This window comes from Delphinapterus leucas, chromosome 14 (genome assembly GCF_059928025.1).
Source record: "Delphinapterus leucas isolate spDelLeu-1000000601 "Yukka" chromosome 14, BTC_Dleu_Yukka2, whole genome shotgun sequence".
NCBI classification, from domain to species: domain Eukaryota; kingdom Metazoa; phylum Chordata; class Mammalia; order Artiodactyla; family Monodontidae; genus Delphinapterus; species Delphinapterus leucas.
The window spans coordinates 12,008,469-12,025,655 of record NC_143142.1 but is presented as its reverse complement, the minus strand read 5'-3'; the positions used below and the strand labels follow the sequence as shown (position 1 = coordinate 12,025,655).

General features: G+C 50.0%; 1 protein-coding gene across 2 annotated transcripts in view; it reads right to left on the bottom strand.

Moving 5' to 3' along the window:
* Positions 1 to 16,021, bottom strand: part of TESC (tescalcin) — a 63,265-nt gene extending 47,244 nt beyond the window's left edge. Inside the window, exon 1 of one of the 2 annotated variants that reach the window (XM_089894509.1) lies at positions 15,845 to 16,021. In XM_089894509.1, coding sequence (XP_089750635.1) covers positions 15,845 to 15,902 — 58 coding nt within the window. In that variant the 5' untranslated portion in view covers positions 15,903 to 16,021. The remainder of the gene's footprint in view (positions 1 to 15,844) is intronic. The other variant, XM_022597935.3, reaches the window with a different exon arrangement.
* Positions 16,022 to 17,187: the final 1,166 nt, after the last annotated feature.

Below are 17,187 nucleotides of genomic sequence, written 5' to 3'. Positions count from 1 at the left end.
GTCCGGGAAGATCCCACATACCGCGGAGCGGCTGGGCCCATGAGCCATGGCCGCTGAGCCTGCGTGTCCGGAGCCTGTGCTCCGCAACGGGAGAGGCCACAATAGTGAGAGGCCCACGTACCGCAAAAAAAAAACCAAAAACGGGTGGAAGATCTAAATAGACATTTCTCCCAAGAAGACATACAGATGGTCAAAAAGCACATGAAAAGACGGTCAACATCACTAATTATCAGAGAAATGCAAATCAAAACTACAATGAGGTATCACCTCATACTGGTCAGAATGGCCGTCATCAACAAGTCCACAAACAGAGCTGCAGTGAACATCTTGGTACATGACTCTTTTTGAATTATGGTTTTCTCAGGGTATATGCCCAGTAGTGGGACTGCTGGGTCGTATGGTAGTTCTATTTTTAGTTTTTGAAGGAACCCCCATACTGTTCTCCATAGTGGCTGTATCAATTTACATTCCCACCAACAGTGCAAGAGGGTTCCCTTTTCTCCACATCCTCTCCAGCATGTATTGTTTGTAGATTTTTTGATGATGACCATTCTGACCGTGTGAGATGATATCTCATTGTAGTTTTGATTTGCATTTCTCTAATGATTAATGATGTTGAGCATTCTTACATGGAAGTAACCTAAGTGTCCATCAACAGATGAATGGATAAAGAAGATGTGGCAGATATATACAATGGAATATTACTCAGCCATAAAACGGAACGAAAACTGAGTTATTTGTAGTGAGGTGGATAGACCTAGAGTCTGTCATACAGAGTGAAGTAAGTCAGAAAGAGAAAAACAAATACAGTATGCTAACACATATATATGGAATCTAAAAAAAGAAGAAAAAAAAAGGTCAGAAGAACCTAGGGGCAAGATGGGAATAAAGATGCAGACCTACTAGAGAATGGACTTGAGGATATGGGGAGGGCGAAGGGTAAGCTGGGACAAAGTAAGAGAGTGGCGTGGACATATACACACTACCAAACGTAAAACAGATAGCTAGTGGGAAGCAGCCGCATAGCACAGGGAGGTGCTTTGTGACCACCTAGAGGGGTGGGATAGGGAGGGTGGGAGGGAGGAAGATGCAAGAGGGAAGAGATATGGGAACATATGCATATGTATAACTGATTCACTTTGTTATAAAGCAGAAACTAACACACCATTGTAAAGCAATTATACTCTAATAAAGATGTTCAAAAAAGAAGTCTACAAACAAATGCTGGGGAGGGTGTGGAGAAAAGGGGACTCTCTTGCACTGTTGGTGGAAATGTAAATGCATACAGCCACTGTGGAGAACAGTATGGAGGTTCCTTAAAAAACTAAAAGTAGTACTACCATACGATCCAGCAATCCCACTACTGGGCATATATCTGGAGAAAACTAATTTGAAAGATACATGCACCCCAATGTTCACTGAAGCACTCTTAAAATAGCCAGGACATGGAAGCAACCTAAATGTCCACCGAAAGAGGTATGGATAAAGAAGATGGGGTACATATATACAATGGAATATTGCTCAGCCATAAAAAAGAATGAAATAATGCCATTTGCAGCAACATGGATGGACCTAGAGATTGTCATACTGAGTGAAGTAAGTCAGAAAGAGAAATATCATATGATATCACTTATAAGTGGAATTTTTAAAAATGATACAAATGGACTTATTTACAAAACAGAAACAGACTCACAGATTTCAAAAACAAACTTACGGTTACCAAAGGGGAAAGATGGAGGGGAGGGATAAATCAGGAGTTAGGGATGAACATAAACAAACTACTACATATAAAACCGATAATCAACAAGGACCTACTGTATAGCACAGGGGACTCTACTCAGTGTTCTGTAATAACCTATTGGGAAAAGAATCTGAAAAAAAATGGATATAAGTATATGTATAACTGAATCACTTTGCTGTACACCTGAAACTAACACAACGTTGTAAATCAACTACACTCCAATAGAAATTTAAAATTAAATTTAAAAAATAAGTACTAGGGGTGTAATGTACATGGTAAATATAATTAACACTGCCGTATGTTATATATGAAAGTTACTGAGAGAAAATCCTAAGAGTTCTCATCACAAGAAAAAAAGGTTTTTTTCTATTTCTTTAATTTTGTATCTATATGAAATGATGGATATTCACTAAACTTATTGTGATCATCACTTTGTGATGTATGTAAATCAAATCATTATGCTGCACACCTGAAACTTATATAGTGCTGTACGTCAGTTATATCTCAGTAAAACTGGAAGAAGAAAAAAGGCCGGCAGCACAAATAGTTTTTTCCTCCCATATTCAGTTTGCTTGTTTACTAAAAACTACATATTTAAGGAAACAAAGAACAATATTTGATTAAAAACTGATTTAATAAGAAAGTGTTCTATCCATACAATGGAATATTATTTGGCCATAAAAAAGGATGGAGTACTGACACCTGCTACGACGTGGATGAACCTGGAACACATTCTGCTGAGGCAAAGAAACCAGACACAAAAGGCCACATAGTGTGTGATTCCACTGATGTGAAATGCCCAGAGTAGGCAAATCTACGGACACAGAAAGTGTGTGAGTGGGGTGCTAATGGATATGGGGTCTCTGCCTGGCCCTGGCCCCAATGGTCAGGCTGCCGCCCTGGTATGCTAAGCCAGGAGTCACTGGGGAAGGAGAGTCGTACAGACCAGGGGTCAGAGACAACACTCAGGAAGGAGGGCGGGAGGAGACTAGGCGCCGAGAAACAGGCCCAAAATCTCCCACAAGGTCCAGCCTCCCTCACATGACTTGCGAGGAAACCGAAGATCCCCATTTACCCACGTCTGCTACGGGGCGGTCAGGACTATTTGAGCCTGGTGGTGAGGGGCATATAGAATACCACTTGCTTCTTCCTCCCAGAATCTGGGCTGCCCTCAGGGGTGTGAGGGCCTGACGGACTCCTCCGTGGCACACCTGTATCTGCTCAACCCTCTGACAGGTGCCCCCACCACTCATTAAGAGATATTTACTGAGTGCCTCTGGTTTGCTGGGCACCTGCCAGATGCCAAGGATGCAGACACAAAAGGCAGAGCCCTCACCTCGCTGGGATCCAGGGTCCTAAGTGCAGTGTCCGCTTGCCATGGAGCACCAAAGTTGGAGTAGGGCTTCCAGTCCACGGGGATGGGGTGGGAGGTGATGCCCAGTGGGATCCCAGGGGCTGAGGGCTGGTGCAGGCAGAGTGGGAAGAACTCGGGGAGCTCCAAGCCCTTTAGCACGGGTGGGAGGCAGACTAGGAACAGGGGCACAGGAGTGGGGGGCGCACATGTCACACTAAGGCACTTAGACTTCACCCTGAGTTTCTGGAGGATGCTAAGCCACAGAACAAGATCCCACGTGCCCGGCAACCAAACGGAGGGCTGATGCCCACTGAGGGCTGGGTACCCACTGAGAGGTGGGCAGGTGGAGCAGTCCAGGTAGGGAAGGGCGCTCAAGACACAGCTGAGAGAAGCAAGGGTGGTTGAGAGCATGCGGGCTGCTTTCTCCAGGGGCATGCCAGAGCCACCCTGCCTCCCTCCGTTTCCCCCTGCAGTGCCAGCCTGGATGCAGGCTCTGGGACTCCAAGTGGCATCACTGGGAAGGGCTTGGTGGCTTCCAGGACCCCCAAAGCTCTCCTGCTGGCTGTGTCCCGAGAGGCTGGCCAGTACTCAACCCAGGCATTGGCCGAGGTCCTGCAACACAGAGATGCGCCCAGCCAGACAGAAAGGTGAGCTAACCCCATCGCTTCCAAGAGCGGCAGGTTCAACCCCCAGCTTCTCGTCTTACTAAACCTTCTCCCCAAGACTGTTAACATCCTCCTCCGTAATTCAGAGATAATAATAGCACTGCCTACACGTGGCTGTTCCTACCACGAAAAACAATCAAATCACATAAACAACATGCGTAATCGTCAAAGCGTGGGAACCCAAATGTCCATCTACTTGTGAACAGATGAACAAAATGCGGCATCTCCATCCAATGAAACATTATTCCACCAGGAGACAGAATGAAGCAGTGACGCTTGATACAACCTGGATGAACCTTGAAAACATGACATGAAGAAGCCAGACACGCAAGGCCACTACTGTAGGCTTCCTTTTATATGAATCTCCCAAAGTAAGCAAATCCATAGAGACAGAAAGTAGGTTAGTGGTTGCCAGGGGCTACGAGTTGGGAGATTAGGGTGACTGCTGACGCTTCTTTTTGGGGTGACGAAGATGGTCGGGAAATACAGTGGCGATGGCGGCACATCATTGTCAATGTGCTTAATGCCACTGAATTGTATGCTTCCCTGTTGGCCCAGTGGTTAGGACTCCACGCTTCCACGGTTGGGGCCCAGGTTCAACCCCTGGTTGGGAAACTAAGATCCTGCAAGCCGCAGGGTGCGGCCACAATAAATAAATAAAAATAAAATAAAATGGTTAGGATGGTAAATTTCATGTTATGTGAATTTTGCCCCCATTGAAAAAAAAAATGATATACACACTGAGCACTGAACCTGGCTGGAAGAGCGTAAGATCCTGGAGCCGCCATGCTTGCTAGTATTATTTCCCCAAAGCAATAATCTCATGGTACCCATGCGGCTCTTCAGCTGCCTCCAGGATCCCAGGGGAGAGAGAACTTGTGCACCTCCTGGAATTACAACCCGAGCCATGACTAAGCCGGGGCCTGGGCAGGGAGAGCGAGGGACCGGCCTCCACAGCCTGGAAGGGACCCTCCCCCACATGCCTGGCACCCACACGATGCTTCACGGTGCCGGATGCCCTGTTCCTCTCCTCCACCTGCCTGCCCCTTGGAAGCCATGTGCCGGGAGTGTACACATGCCAGACCACACCTCACTGCTGGGAATTTAAAGTAATCCAAAGATGCACCTGGGTGCCCTCGGTCTTGAGAATGAAGTTATCAAACTCGATTCTATTCCAAAGCAGAAGCAACGACAAGAAGATTAATTGCTGGCCTTCCTCCAGCAGCTTTCAACCCTTTGCTCGAAAACGTCAACCCGCTTTGTAAGTGCAAAAGCTGAGGGGTTCCCAGGAAGAGCTGACCCAGGCCCGTGCCAGCCTGAGGACGGCATTTATTTTAGGTACCGAGGGTCTTGTTAGGATATTTCCTTTTGTTTTGTTTTCTGCACAGAATGAATCCTCCAAATCTCAGGACTGGAGGGGACTCTGGGACAGGCTGAAGGGACATGATTTTAGAAAACATTCTCCCCTCATGAGCAACGAGACAACTCAGAAAGCTGTCAGAGTGGGTGAGCATGACTCAAAGTCACACAGACCATGCTCTGCTCATCCGCGCTCACCTTCCTACGGCAAGCCTCTGTTCTTTCCCATTTGCCTTAGAGCAGGAATAATAACCACCAAGTGTCAGCATTTACTCAGAGGCAGGAACTAAGCCAAACACTTGACACACATGATCTTATTTAGTCCTCATCACAGTGTCTGCCTTTCCTGGGGCTTATCACACCCATTTTACAGATATGGAAACTGACTCTCAGAAAGGGTAAGTCACTCGCTGAAGGTCACACGGATATAAGTGGCAGAACTGGGATTTGAACCCAGGTCTGTGACTCCAGAATCTGTCCTCATGACCATCTGCTGTGCTGTCTGCCAAAATTAAGAAGTGACTGGGACAATGAATACATACCATTTACATCACTAAACAAAGAGAGACGTCTCCATTTTAATAAAAAGACTAAAGATGAGGAAGGGAGAAAAGCAACAGCTAATCAGCAGAGATTTGGGCACTTTTCAGAGTCTCTAGGAAACTGGTTTTCACATTCTTCCAGAATCTTCAGCTCCAGATTTACCAAAAGCATGAGGGCTTATTATGGTAGGACATTTAGGTAAAGAACTCCAGTATCAGGACTTCCCTGGTGGTCCAGTGGTTAAGGCTCCACGCTTCCAAAGCAGGGGGTGTGGGGTAGATCCCTGACTGGGGAACTAAGATCCCACATGCCACACAGCATGGCCAAAAAATATTAAAAAAAAAAAAACTCCAGTTCCTTCTACAAGGAGCTAACACAGACTTTGCATTCCACTATGAACCTGTGAAGCACTGGACAAAATTAGAAAAAAATTTAAGACATCACTAAGCTTGAAAGAAAGGGAAATCCCCAGGTGCCAGAAGCAAGGAGGGGACTCAGACCCAGCAAGTGAGGTGGCCCAGGGGTACCAGAATATTTCCGGGCTCTCACAGCAAAGGTGTGGCTTCTAGCCCACTGAGTGACAGCAGTGGCCTTGGGTCCATACGAGTTAGAAGTGAGACTCCTATCAAAAGCTAGAGCACAAAGGGCTGCCTCTCCATATAAGGTGGGACAGAAAAATGTTCCCTGCTGGCCCAGAGAATCAACAAGGAAGCTGACTCTGCAGAAGAGGTGGCAGGGTGCAGAGGAGAGGAGGGGGACTCTATGATGAATCAAAACTCCAGGCCTGTGTCATTCACAAGAGAAAAATCCAAACCTCTGTGGCACAGGAAAGCCAAATTGAGGAATTAATGTAAAAAGTGTTTCCAGACCAGCGAAAGCCCTAAGGTACCCAGAACAACAAATGCAAAGCACTGTGTGAGGTACTTCTATAGCCCAGGGCACAGGGTACTCTCATGGGAGAGGTACTTCAGCTAAGCCCATCTCTACTTGGTGTGGCCTCAGCATGAATCTGGAGATGACTGAAAACCAGGGGGGAGCCAGACCAAAGATGAGCTCAGAATCAAAAACCAAACTACACAGCAAATGACCACCATATGGGATAACCAGCAGACACAGTTAATAAATGGAATGGACCCCTAAGAAGATGAGACAGCAGAAACTATACAGTAAGCTTCAAATTATTACAAATAATATAAGAACAGTGCCCTATGACAAAAGCAGTGAATCTGAAAACCTTATAGAACTTACAAAATGTTTTTTTTTTAAGTCTATGGAATTTAAAAAACTAAGTTGGGTTAAGGCAGCAAAGCTGTAATAGCTAAAGAGAGAATTAGTGAATTGGAAGACAGACCTAAGGAAACAAATCAAAATACAGCACAGAGCAACAAAAAGATAGGAAATATGCAAGAAAAGTAAAGAGGCATTCAGGACAGAATGACACGGTTCATCCCCTTCCAAAGTAATTACTGAGGAAAAAGATTAGGAGAAAGGGGAGAGGTAATATCTTCATATCAGTCAATTTTAGAATAATACAGCATAAACCATTCCCAGGCAGGATAAATTAAATCCACACCTACACAAAGCACCTAAAAAAACACCACCAACAAATATTTTTAAACAGAGGGGAAAAAGCAGATTTCTACAAAGAAATATCAATCAGACAAAAGAGATGACTTTTCAACAGCAAGAAGAGACCAAAAACTCAGTGCTGAGAGAAAACATGCAGCAACCTCAAATTTTATACCCAGCCAAATGATCATTCCCGTAGCCTGGCAAAATAAAGACATTTTCAGACAAAGCTGACAACTCACAGAGACTCGTTGCAAACTCCATGGAAAGGTGTGTTACATAAGAAGAAACTGAATTTGGGGACTTCCCTGGTGGTCCAGTGGGTAGGACTCTGTGCTCCCAAGGCAGGGGGCCTGGGTTCGATCCCTGGTTGGGGAACTAGATCCCATATGCATGCTGTGACTAAGAGTTTGCATGCAACAACTAAGAAGCTTGCACACCCCAACTAAAAAAGGATCCTGCATGCCGCAGCAAAGATCCTGCGTGCCACAACTAGACCTCGTACAGCCAAAATAAATAAATATTTAAAAAAACCCTGAATCTGTTAGGAAGAATGGTTGCAAAAATTAATAGAGTCTGCATAAAACAAAAACCAGTTATGTAGGTTTTTAAATTAAAGAAAAAATACTACAGAGTGATACAAATTAAAGTATGCTAAGGTCCCTGATCATTAGCACAACATCAAGAAAATGACAAACTTGACGCATGTCAAAGATGGCAGGTGTGTCACAAGTGATACGAATTACTGAAGGAAGTTACAGAATACCCTTAAAAAGGAGATATATGGCCAGCTTCTGAAAGGTTTACAATCGAAACGATCTGTACCTGCCAACAACTATTGAACACTTATGACGTGTGAAGAGCTTTACTCAAATTCTCATTCAATCCTCACAGCAGCCCTGGGACACATTCGCATCATACAGATGAGGAAACTAAGACTCAGGGAGGCGAAGTTTCTTGCTTAGACAGTAAACAGCAGCGTCGTGATTCAAACCCACATCTACCTGCTGCTAAAGGTCAAGGTGGTGGAAGGCTAGTCTGTGTCCATGTGGGACTCTGGCCGAGGCCTTGGAGATGCAGGAGAGGACAAGATAAGGGAACTCCCGAGAACTACCAGGTGGGTGAGGCCTGTGAAGTGCTGGGTGCTCACCTGGGGTTCTCTGATCACTGAGACCCTGGCATGGGTGCTCAGGAGCTGGGAAGGGTCCCCCTCCCTTTCTCTTTCCATCGCTGTATAACTCAGCCACACCAACCGTGCTGCTGTCTCCTGCCTGGCCACCCGCCCTCCCTCCCAGAGGTACCTGGGCCCTGAGACCTAACTGCTCCCTTTCACCTCCCAGGGAGCTGTGCTGAGAACAGAGGGCCCACTTCTGACAGCCTGCCCGTCCACAAAGGTCACACTGTTGGGACAACAAAGGGCTTTTTTGTCCCCACGCTTAAGGTGATTTCCACCACTGGCAGAAATCACCCACTTGACCTTCTGGTTTTATGAATTAATAATAAAGATGGAGCTGGCGACAGGATGGCTGGCAGGACCAGGGTGCCAGGCTCCTCCTCGTCACCTTGCCCAGCCTCTCCAGGCTGGGAAAAGGAGGCCCTGCCTTATCTTCCCAAAGCAGTGGGCACTCCTGAGCCAAAAACGCCTTGTTCCCTGGGCTTGAGATAGCAGATACTAAAGTGCTTTGCAAAAGTAGAAGCATCTTATCGCGGCATTTTTTCTGTAGGATTGGGCCGTATGGCATATCTGAGCAGTGATTAAATTCCATGCTGCATTCTGGGGACCATTAACTCACAGAAAAATTACCCTGCCAGCGTGGGGATGGGGGAGGCGAGAAAGAAAGATGCATGAGGGATCTAATTGCTACTAATCCGTGGAGCTGAGAAGTCTTGGAGTGGATTGCCGGTTGCCTTCACGCAGAGAAAACACAACTTCTGAAACAGACGTGAGCCACACAGTCAGACCCAGGAAATGGAGGGGGTCTCTTCTTCTTAGCCCTCCCCACACCCCTCACACTGCTCATCACCAAGCTTGCCCTCCCTGGGGGTTTGGGGGGGCATAGCCCACACTTCTAGAACTTTCCACATCACCCAGAGCTAATCCTATCTGCCTTGAGGTCCGATTCTCCCCTTGCCAGCTGGGTAAACAAGTGTGTGGAACACTGTTAACAAGGGCATGGGGCAGCAGTGTTGCCTCTCACAGATAATACGACTTGGGGTCACTCACACTCCCCACCTATGTTATGTCACATGGGAGAGGTAGTTTCTCCTTGCACCCAAAAAAGAGTGTTGTTTTGTTTGTTTTTTTTACAGTGTATTCCTAAATTTATTTTTATTTAATTTTTATTGAGTATGGTTGCTTTACAATGATGTGTTAGCCTCCACTGCACAACGAAATGAATCAGCCATACATACACATACAGATACCCCCTCCCTTTTGGACTTCCCTACCACAGGGCATTAGGTGAGTTCCCTGTCCTATACAGCATGTTCCCATCAGCTGTCCATTTTATACATAGTATCAATAATATATATGTGTCAATCCCAGTCTCCCAATTCCTCCCACCCCACCCCTTTCCCCCTTGGTATCCATACATTTGTTCTCTACCCGTCTCTACTTCTGCTTTGCAAGTAAGATCATCTATACCATTAAAGAGGCCTTGTTTTGAATTTGGGTTCCACACACAACATCTAAGCGACCTTTATTTTAATTATATTTTGTTTTTATTGAATTATAATCGATTTATAATATCAAAATCGTGTTAGCTGCCGGTGTACAGCACAGTGATTCAGTTATACGTATGCATCTAAGTGACCTTGAGCAGTCACCTGCGTGTCTGAGCCTCAGTTTCCTCATCTGTAAACGGGTAACAAAAGTCCCACTGGGCTCTTAGGAGGATGAGATGATGGATGGAAAAGGCCCAAGAAAGAGCAGCTGTTACCTCATCCACAGCTCTAGACCGTCTCGTTGACTGCCACGTCTTCAAAGGGGTGGAGACGGCGGCTCATAGAGGGCTGCGGCCTGGAGCAGGCGTCCCAGCACTGCCGCATGGGGCAAGCCCGATGATCGCCGGCCTCCGAGCCCTATTCTGCAGCTACTGCTAACATGGGATGACCGGATCCAGGTGCACAGAGTGCAAAATGGGCCAGGGCAGGGGGTGCTTCTGGGTGCCCAGGAATTAGTTCACTTGCTACCCAGCTCTTTCCCGCACGTTTCCACACTGGGAGCACCCAGGGAGTGGGCAGAGGTCTGGACAACCCACCCGACCAAGGCAGAAAAGGTTCCAGAGGGCTGGGGTCACTTGGCCCTCCCTGCTGTGGTTATGACCACTGCTCCCAGGGCCCCTGAGAGCTCAGCCTTTGGGAACCAGTCCTCCCAGATATGTTTGTTCCTCCCTCAGCAGGGAGCCACCATTTTTCATTCTTCTAAAAAAATATAAGTGCTCTTATTATTACTTTCTTATTGGGATCTGATTTACATACTGTGGAGTGTATCTTCACTGTTTTAAGAATCTCAGGAAAGTTGAGGGTCCACATCTCCCAGAGCCCCACGGACACAATTCTGCACCCCACTTTATGGGTTTCAGAGACTCCCCAAGGATCCCAAGTTAAAACCACAGTCCACCCCAGAGGAAACGGAAAGGGAGCCAATAGGTCTTGTTGACCATTTAGCTCCACAAGCCTTGGTGACAACAGGATGAACACAGTGGTACCGGCCGGTCTGCCCTTACCACTCAAGGCCCCGAGCTTCAGGAAGGCAGGGGAGGTGTCATGCCACCAGGGCATGTGGCATGTGGTGAAGGGGCTGAGGCTGTGGTCCGGGGCTGCTTGAAGACTTTATAACCCAGGAGTACTGCCCAGCCGGGAGATTCCAGTGGAAAATGCAGTGCCACCCCTAGAAGCCAGCCCAGGCCACACAGGCCTCCCGCATCTCTGGTTCCCTCCCCAAAGGATGAGGTCCGGGGGTCAGACCAGGACTTGAATCCCGCCTCTGCTTCTCAGTGGCCTGTGGCAGTCACGTCCTCTCTTCAACCTTGACTTCCCCATCTCTGGAATGGGAAGGCCACAGTGTTCCTGGGAGGATTCCATGAGCCACCGCGGGGAAACTTCATAGCTCAGCACAGTGTCTGGCAGATGACAGGCGCCCGATAAACATTAGCTGTGGAGCTGTCCTGGAGCCCGAAGGAAAAAATAGGCCCCTCCACTTTTCCCAGATTCCTCCTCGTATTCTTTCCTTTCCAATTCCAGAAGCAGACACGGGGTTGGGGGGACAGGAAGCGGGGGCCACCTCCAGGCCAGCTCAAGGTGGGGACAGGGAACACGCTACAGTGAGTGATTCCTTTCTTCCTGTCCAGCGTCCACGTCACACCTTGGGACACACATTGGGCTTGACACCACGCCTGCCACGGAGAAAGGCCAGCTCACCACTCGGACACACAACCAGAATGCCTTCGCTCGGGTTTTTAATATGAATTTTAACAGTCTAGGTAGTCAGCTTTCCTGGCGCAGAAAAGATGTTTGGGAGTACTTGTCTATGTTTTAAATCAGTCGATGAGACTCTGACAGGCAAGGCGAGGTGGGCGTGCAGACCCAAGGATGCCCTGCGTGAGCGAGCTTGCGCTCAGGCCTATTTTTGGCAGGGCTGACGTGGCCAAGGCCAGCTGCTGGTGTGGCACTAGATTTTATACCGGACACTGGCTCCTGGGCAATACTCCCTGGGTTATAAAGTCCCCAGGGCCTTCACCCCTTCAATGTGAACCTCTTGTGTTCTCGCTGAGTACAAAGGTACCGAGTACACTGCCCACTCTCAGGGAGCTCCAAGTTTCAAGGGGGTGGCAGGCGACAAAGCTGACAATTATAACAGGGTGTGATGTGAGCTATTACGGGAGGGAACGCAGGGGCTGCAGGAGTGCTGACGATGGGCATTTAACACACAAAGGTAGGAAGGAGGGTAGCCAGGGATGGCTTTCTGGAAGGAAACAATAGCTAAGCTGAGCTCTGAACGAGGAAGAGCATGAGTTTCATAAAGAGACGAGGCAGGGCTTCCCGGGTGGCGCAGTGGTTGAGAGTCCACCTGCCGATGCAGGGGACGTGGGTTCGTGCCCCGGTCCGGGAGGATCCCACGTGCCGCGGAGCGGCTGGGCCCGTGAGCCACGGCCGCCGGGCCTGCGCGTCCGGAGCCTGTGCTCCGCAACGGGAGAGGCCGCAGCAGTGAGAGGCCTGCGTACCGCAAAAAAAAAAAAAAAAAAAAGAGAGGGACGGGGCAAAGAGGAAACGTGCGCGATCTTCACCTGGGTGGTGGTTACAGAAGTATGGCCATATGCAAACGCCGCATTATGTGAGATGGGAAGAGTGCTCCAGGCACAGGGAGCCGATTGTACAAAGGCCTGGTGGTGAGAAAAATATACGGGCAGGCTGTTCCTACCCCTTCTGGGTTCCTAGAAATCTGAGGGGCAACGAAACACAGTGAAAGCACAGCAGTAGCAGGACAGTGAGCCTGGGGATCCTGAGATCCCTACTCCTCCGCTTATGAGCTGTGGGACGGGAGGCAAGTTGCTTTACTCCTCTGAGCCTCTGTAAAATGGCCACAGTACCACCTTCCCTGGAGGACTAGCATGAGGATTCCAAGAGAGTGCATGCAAAGGGATCACCCTGGTCCTCAGAGAGGCGGGGGAAGCCTAGCAACCCTGTGGGCACAGCCTGTTCTCTGGCTGCCCTGGACCTAGGGCTCTTCCCCCTTCTCAGGGATGCTTCCCAAGGGTTCTTATAGGAACACTCCACCCAGCCCGCAGGATGCTGGGAGCTGACGTTCCCATACCAAGTCAAGCACTGCCACCCATACATACACCCTTCTTGTTGAATCTACACCGCCACCCCACGATCCAGGTGGGAGCACTAATGCTCAGAGAGGTAAAACGACTTGCTTAAGGCCATGCAGCTGTGAAGAAGTGGCACCAAGACCTAACTCTTACTTGTGGCTCAGAGCAACCAGGACCTATCAAGGTATTTAAAGCATGGCTGATAATACTAAACACTTGTGCTTGTTCTAAATACTTCAGGCGAATTCACTCACTTAATCCTTCCCGACAACTCAGAGGAAGGTACCACTTTTATCCCGATTTTATAGTGCATGAAACTGAGGCATTCAGGGCATAAATGACTTGCCCAAGGCTGCATGCCTATCAAGACCCCTTAAATCAGGTTCCCATCCCAACCTGAGCCCCATGTCCACGTCCTCATCTCACACAAACCTCATTCATTGTCCTCAACTTGTTCCTGCCAAAGGACCTTTGCATTCGCTGTGCCCTCTGCTCCAAATGCCAAATGCTCCGACTGGTCTTCACGCAGCTGGTTCCTTCTTACTTGGGTCTATTCCATTATCACCTCCCCCGAGAAGCCCTCCTGGTCCCCTCAAAAGAAATGTTTCCTTGCCCCTCCCCCAACTCTCATGCCGTCGGATTGTATCTTCTTCACGGAACTTGACTCCAGTGGGTTGATCTGTTTATGCTGTGCATCTCCCCTCAGGAAATCAACCTCTCTGGGTCTGAATGGATAAAAGCGCTCAGACTGTGCCAACCCCTTTCACAGAACTAGGGGGAAGTCCACTTGAAGTTCAGATAACGGAAGGCATTATCCTCCCCTCTAGTCTGACCTCAGAACTCCTTCCCTGACCTCCTCTGTCTCCCCTCCCTCTTCGGGGTGTGAAATCTGAGTTCTGAGCAGCAAAAAGGGAAGTCACATCAGCCACCTCTAGGAAAGCAACAAAGCACGGAACCCTCAGCTTCTATCATCCGGGTCGGAGGCTGGGCCCAGGAAACTGACAAGATTCCCAGCATGCTCTGCAGCCCCGTCACCTGTCAAACCCACAACCAGATGGAATTCCCCCAGACTGCCTGCCACGAGGGGCTGCCTGAGAGACTGCGGCCAGCCCACCCTTCCTGCAGAGATACCAGCCTCAGAGAACCCCCATTTCTAACCAGCCAGATTTAAGGCAGCCAGAGGGCACTCAAGAAATAATAAAAACAGGGGAAATCCAAGAAACTCAGGTGACAGGAATCCTACCTCCTCTCTCACGTGCGCCTTGTTGAACTAGACTTTATAAAACTTTTTGAATAAGTGAAAGTCACACATGGTTCAAAATGAAAACATAAAAAAGTTAACAGTGAAAAGCTCACCCCCCCTTCATCTTTTCTACCAAATCCCCCAATAAGTATTATTCTTAATTCCTTGATGCAAATAAAAGTTACAAAAATATACTCTTACTCCCCCTCTTTTAAAAAAAAAGGGGTTCCATATGATATATATGCACCACAACTTTTTTTTTCTCCAGTTGAAGATAGCTCTATATTTGTACACAGGAAGGTGTCCGCGTACATGTCTGTGTATGTATGCATGTGTAGACGCAGACACCAATTATTAAGGGCTTTCTGTAATTTTCACCCAATTCTCCTGGAAAGAGGTGTTTAGATTGGGAATCAGGTGTTTAGATGGGGAGTCAGGAGGGGTCATTTTTCAGCTCACGCACAAATGGCGGGGCCGCTCCCTCCAGCTGATCCACCATGGCCGCTGACTGTCTGCACTAAACTCGAAGCAGGCACCAGGAGCCAGCTCCTGACTGGAAATAACGCTGCAGCTACTGTTTTCTTGAGCATTTATCTACAAAATACTAGCAGAAATCCCATTCTAGAAGGAAGGAAACAGAGACAGAGAGAGGTAAAGTGACTAGCCCAAGGACACACAGCCAGGAAGTAGCGCTGGCGGGGTTGACACCCGGTCTGCCCATTGCCAAAGCCAGTCTGCCCACTCACCTGGCCTCTCTCGGTCTTCAGTCCACACCCCCCTTCACGGCCCGTAATAGAACCGGGTACCAGGGTCAAGTTCCCAGCCCGGCTGGACTTGGGCGGTCAGGCGCTTCCGCCATCACTTCCCTGCGGTCAGCTCGGCCCGCAGCCCGGCCTCCCGGTGCGGTGCGCCCTGCCCCAGGCGGATACGGGGCGCACAGCCTCTGCGGGCCCGGGAGTCCGGGCGAGCTCCACGAAGGTCGCCGGGCTCCAGCAAAGTGCTCTTCGGGCGCTGCCTCGCTTAATCCTCCCAGTTACCCATGGTGAGGTAGCGGGGGACCCGCCTGAAACCATTTTACAGACGGGAGGCTCAGAGACCCGCTCACCCGCGCTAAGGTCGCGGGGCCGGGCTCCCACCCAGCTCCCGCCGACTGAAAAACTTTCCTCCCCCTGCGTAATCCTGAATCCAAACGACTTTCAGGTGCGGGTCGCGTACAACAGCTGAGCGTCCATGGGCGCCAGCTCTCCCGGCCCGGGAGCCCGGACACTGCTCCCTCCCGGGTCCGCAGTCCCAGGTTCAGGGGTTCCCAGCCAACTCCGAGAGCACCGAGGCAGAACTGCCGCGACACTTACTCAGCATCACCGCAGCCTGCAAAGTGGCCGGCGGGGACCCATTTGAAGGAGGGGGAGACTGAGGCGCAGAGAGAGCCAGCTACTAGTCCAAGGTCACACAGCGCGGTGGCCCGAAGCCCAGCGGGTGGCCGTGGGCTGGCAGCCCCCGTGCCAGCCGGCCGGCGGTCGCGGTCCCCGTCACCGTCCCCCGCGGGATACTCACAGCCTGTCTTGCCCTCGAGCTCCCGCACCTCCTCGGACGCGGAGTGGGTAGCGCCCATGGTGCCCGCGGCGGGGGCCCGGGGGCGCTCGCCCCTCCCAGGCCCTGGGCTGGCGTCGGCTGCGCAGCGGCGGGTCCGGCCTCGGATCCGACACAGGTCGGGACGCCAGGAACTGGTCTGAGCCGCGGGTTCCGCGTGGGGTGCGAGCGCGGCCTCTTATAGCGGCGGCGGGCGGAGCGCCACGGTCCTAGTGCGCTCCGGCTTCGCGCATTGCCGGGAGTGGGGAGCGCCCCGCCCCGGGCCGGAAACGGCGGGGAGAGAGGTGAGGAGAGGAGGGGGACCCAGGTTCCCCATTCCCCACAACCGCGGCCGTGCTCGTCGCGCCTCACCCCTTCCGCACCCCTGCCGGCTGTGGGAAGAAGGTGTGAGCAGAGTTGGGGGTATAGGTAGGAGGCATCAGACCCCACGGAGGTTCCATGCCCACCGCCACCCCTGTTCCACTACACATCCCCCCAGATGTCAGGAGGGAAACTCCCTGGGAACAATGGAGAAGGACAGCATTAATTATCTCTATGGTGAACAGCAATAAAGATAATATAATAACCATAATCCAACCTGAATGCGCAAGTGGGGGGGTCTTTCTTTGGTTTATTCCAGGAAAGCCCACCCTGATGAAGTGGGCACACCCACGTACAAGACTGGCCTGTCCTAGCTACTCAGCCTAGTTGCTTAGGGTGGGGACGTTCTCAGTCTTTAGGTTCAGGGATTCTGACTCAGGCAGGGCCCAGGAGGCTGCATTTCAAACTACCAGAGAGAATGCCATCCTTCTGGGAGAAGTTTTGCCTGAAGCTGACTGAAGGAGTTGGGTTCCGTAACCAGGTTGGGTGACCCCGGCCAGTCCTGCCACCTATCTAACCATGATTCCTTCTCCTTAAGATGGGGATAATAATAGTTAATGAGACATAGATCAGAAAGGCCTGGCCTGGGACACAGCGCAAGACAGCCGCTGTGGAATCATGTCCACTTTACAACAGAGGAACTGGTTCTCAGAAGGGTCACATAGCCAGGGCATCAATTCAAAGTCAACACTTTCCCTGTCTCAAGCCCAGGCCATTGTGCTCCACGTGCCTGGTGACGTGGCCATCAAGGATTGGCATGTATTCAGGGTCTGTCCTGGGTGCCAGGCTCCGCTGACAGCGCTGGGGGGCGGCGGTCATGGAGACTTGATCTGGCTCACCTACATCCACATCACAGAGCGCTGGGGAGGGAGTGCTGAGAACCAGGTGCCCATACCTGCAGGCCACAGGTCCAAGCTGAGGGTTATAGCACTTTCCAGGGACAAGGA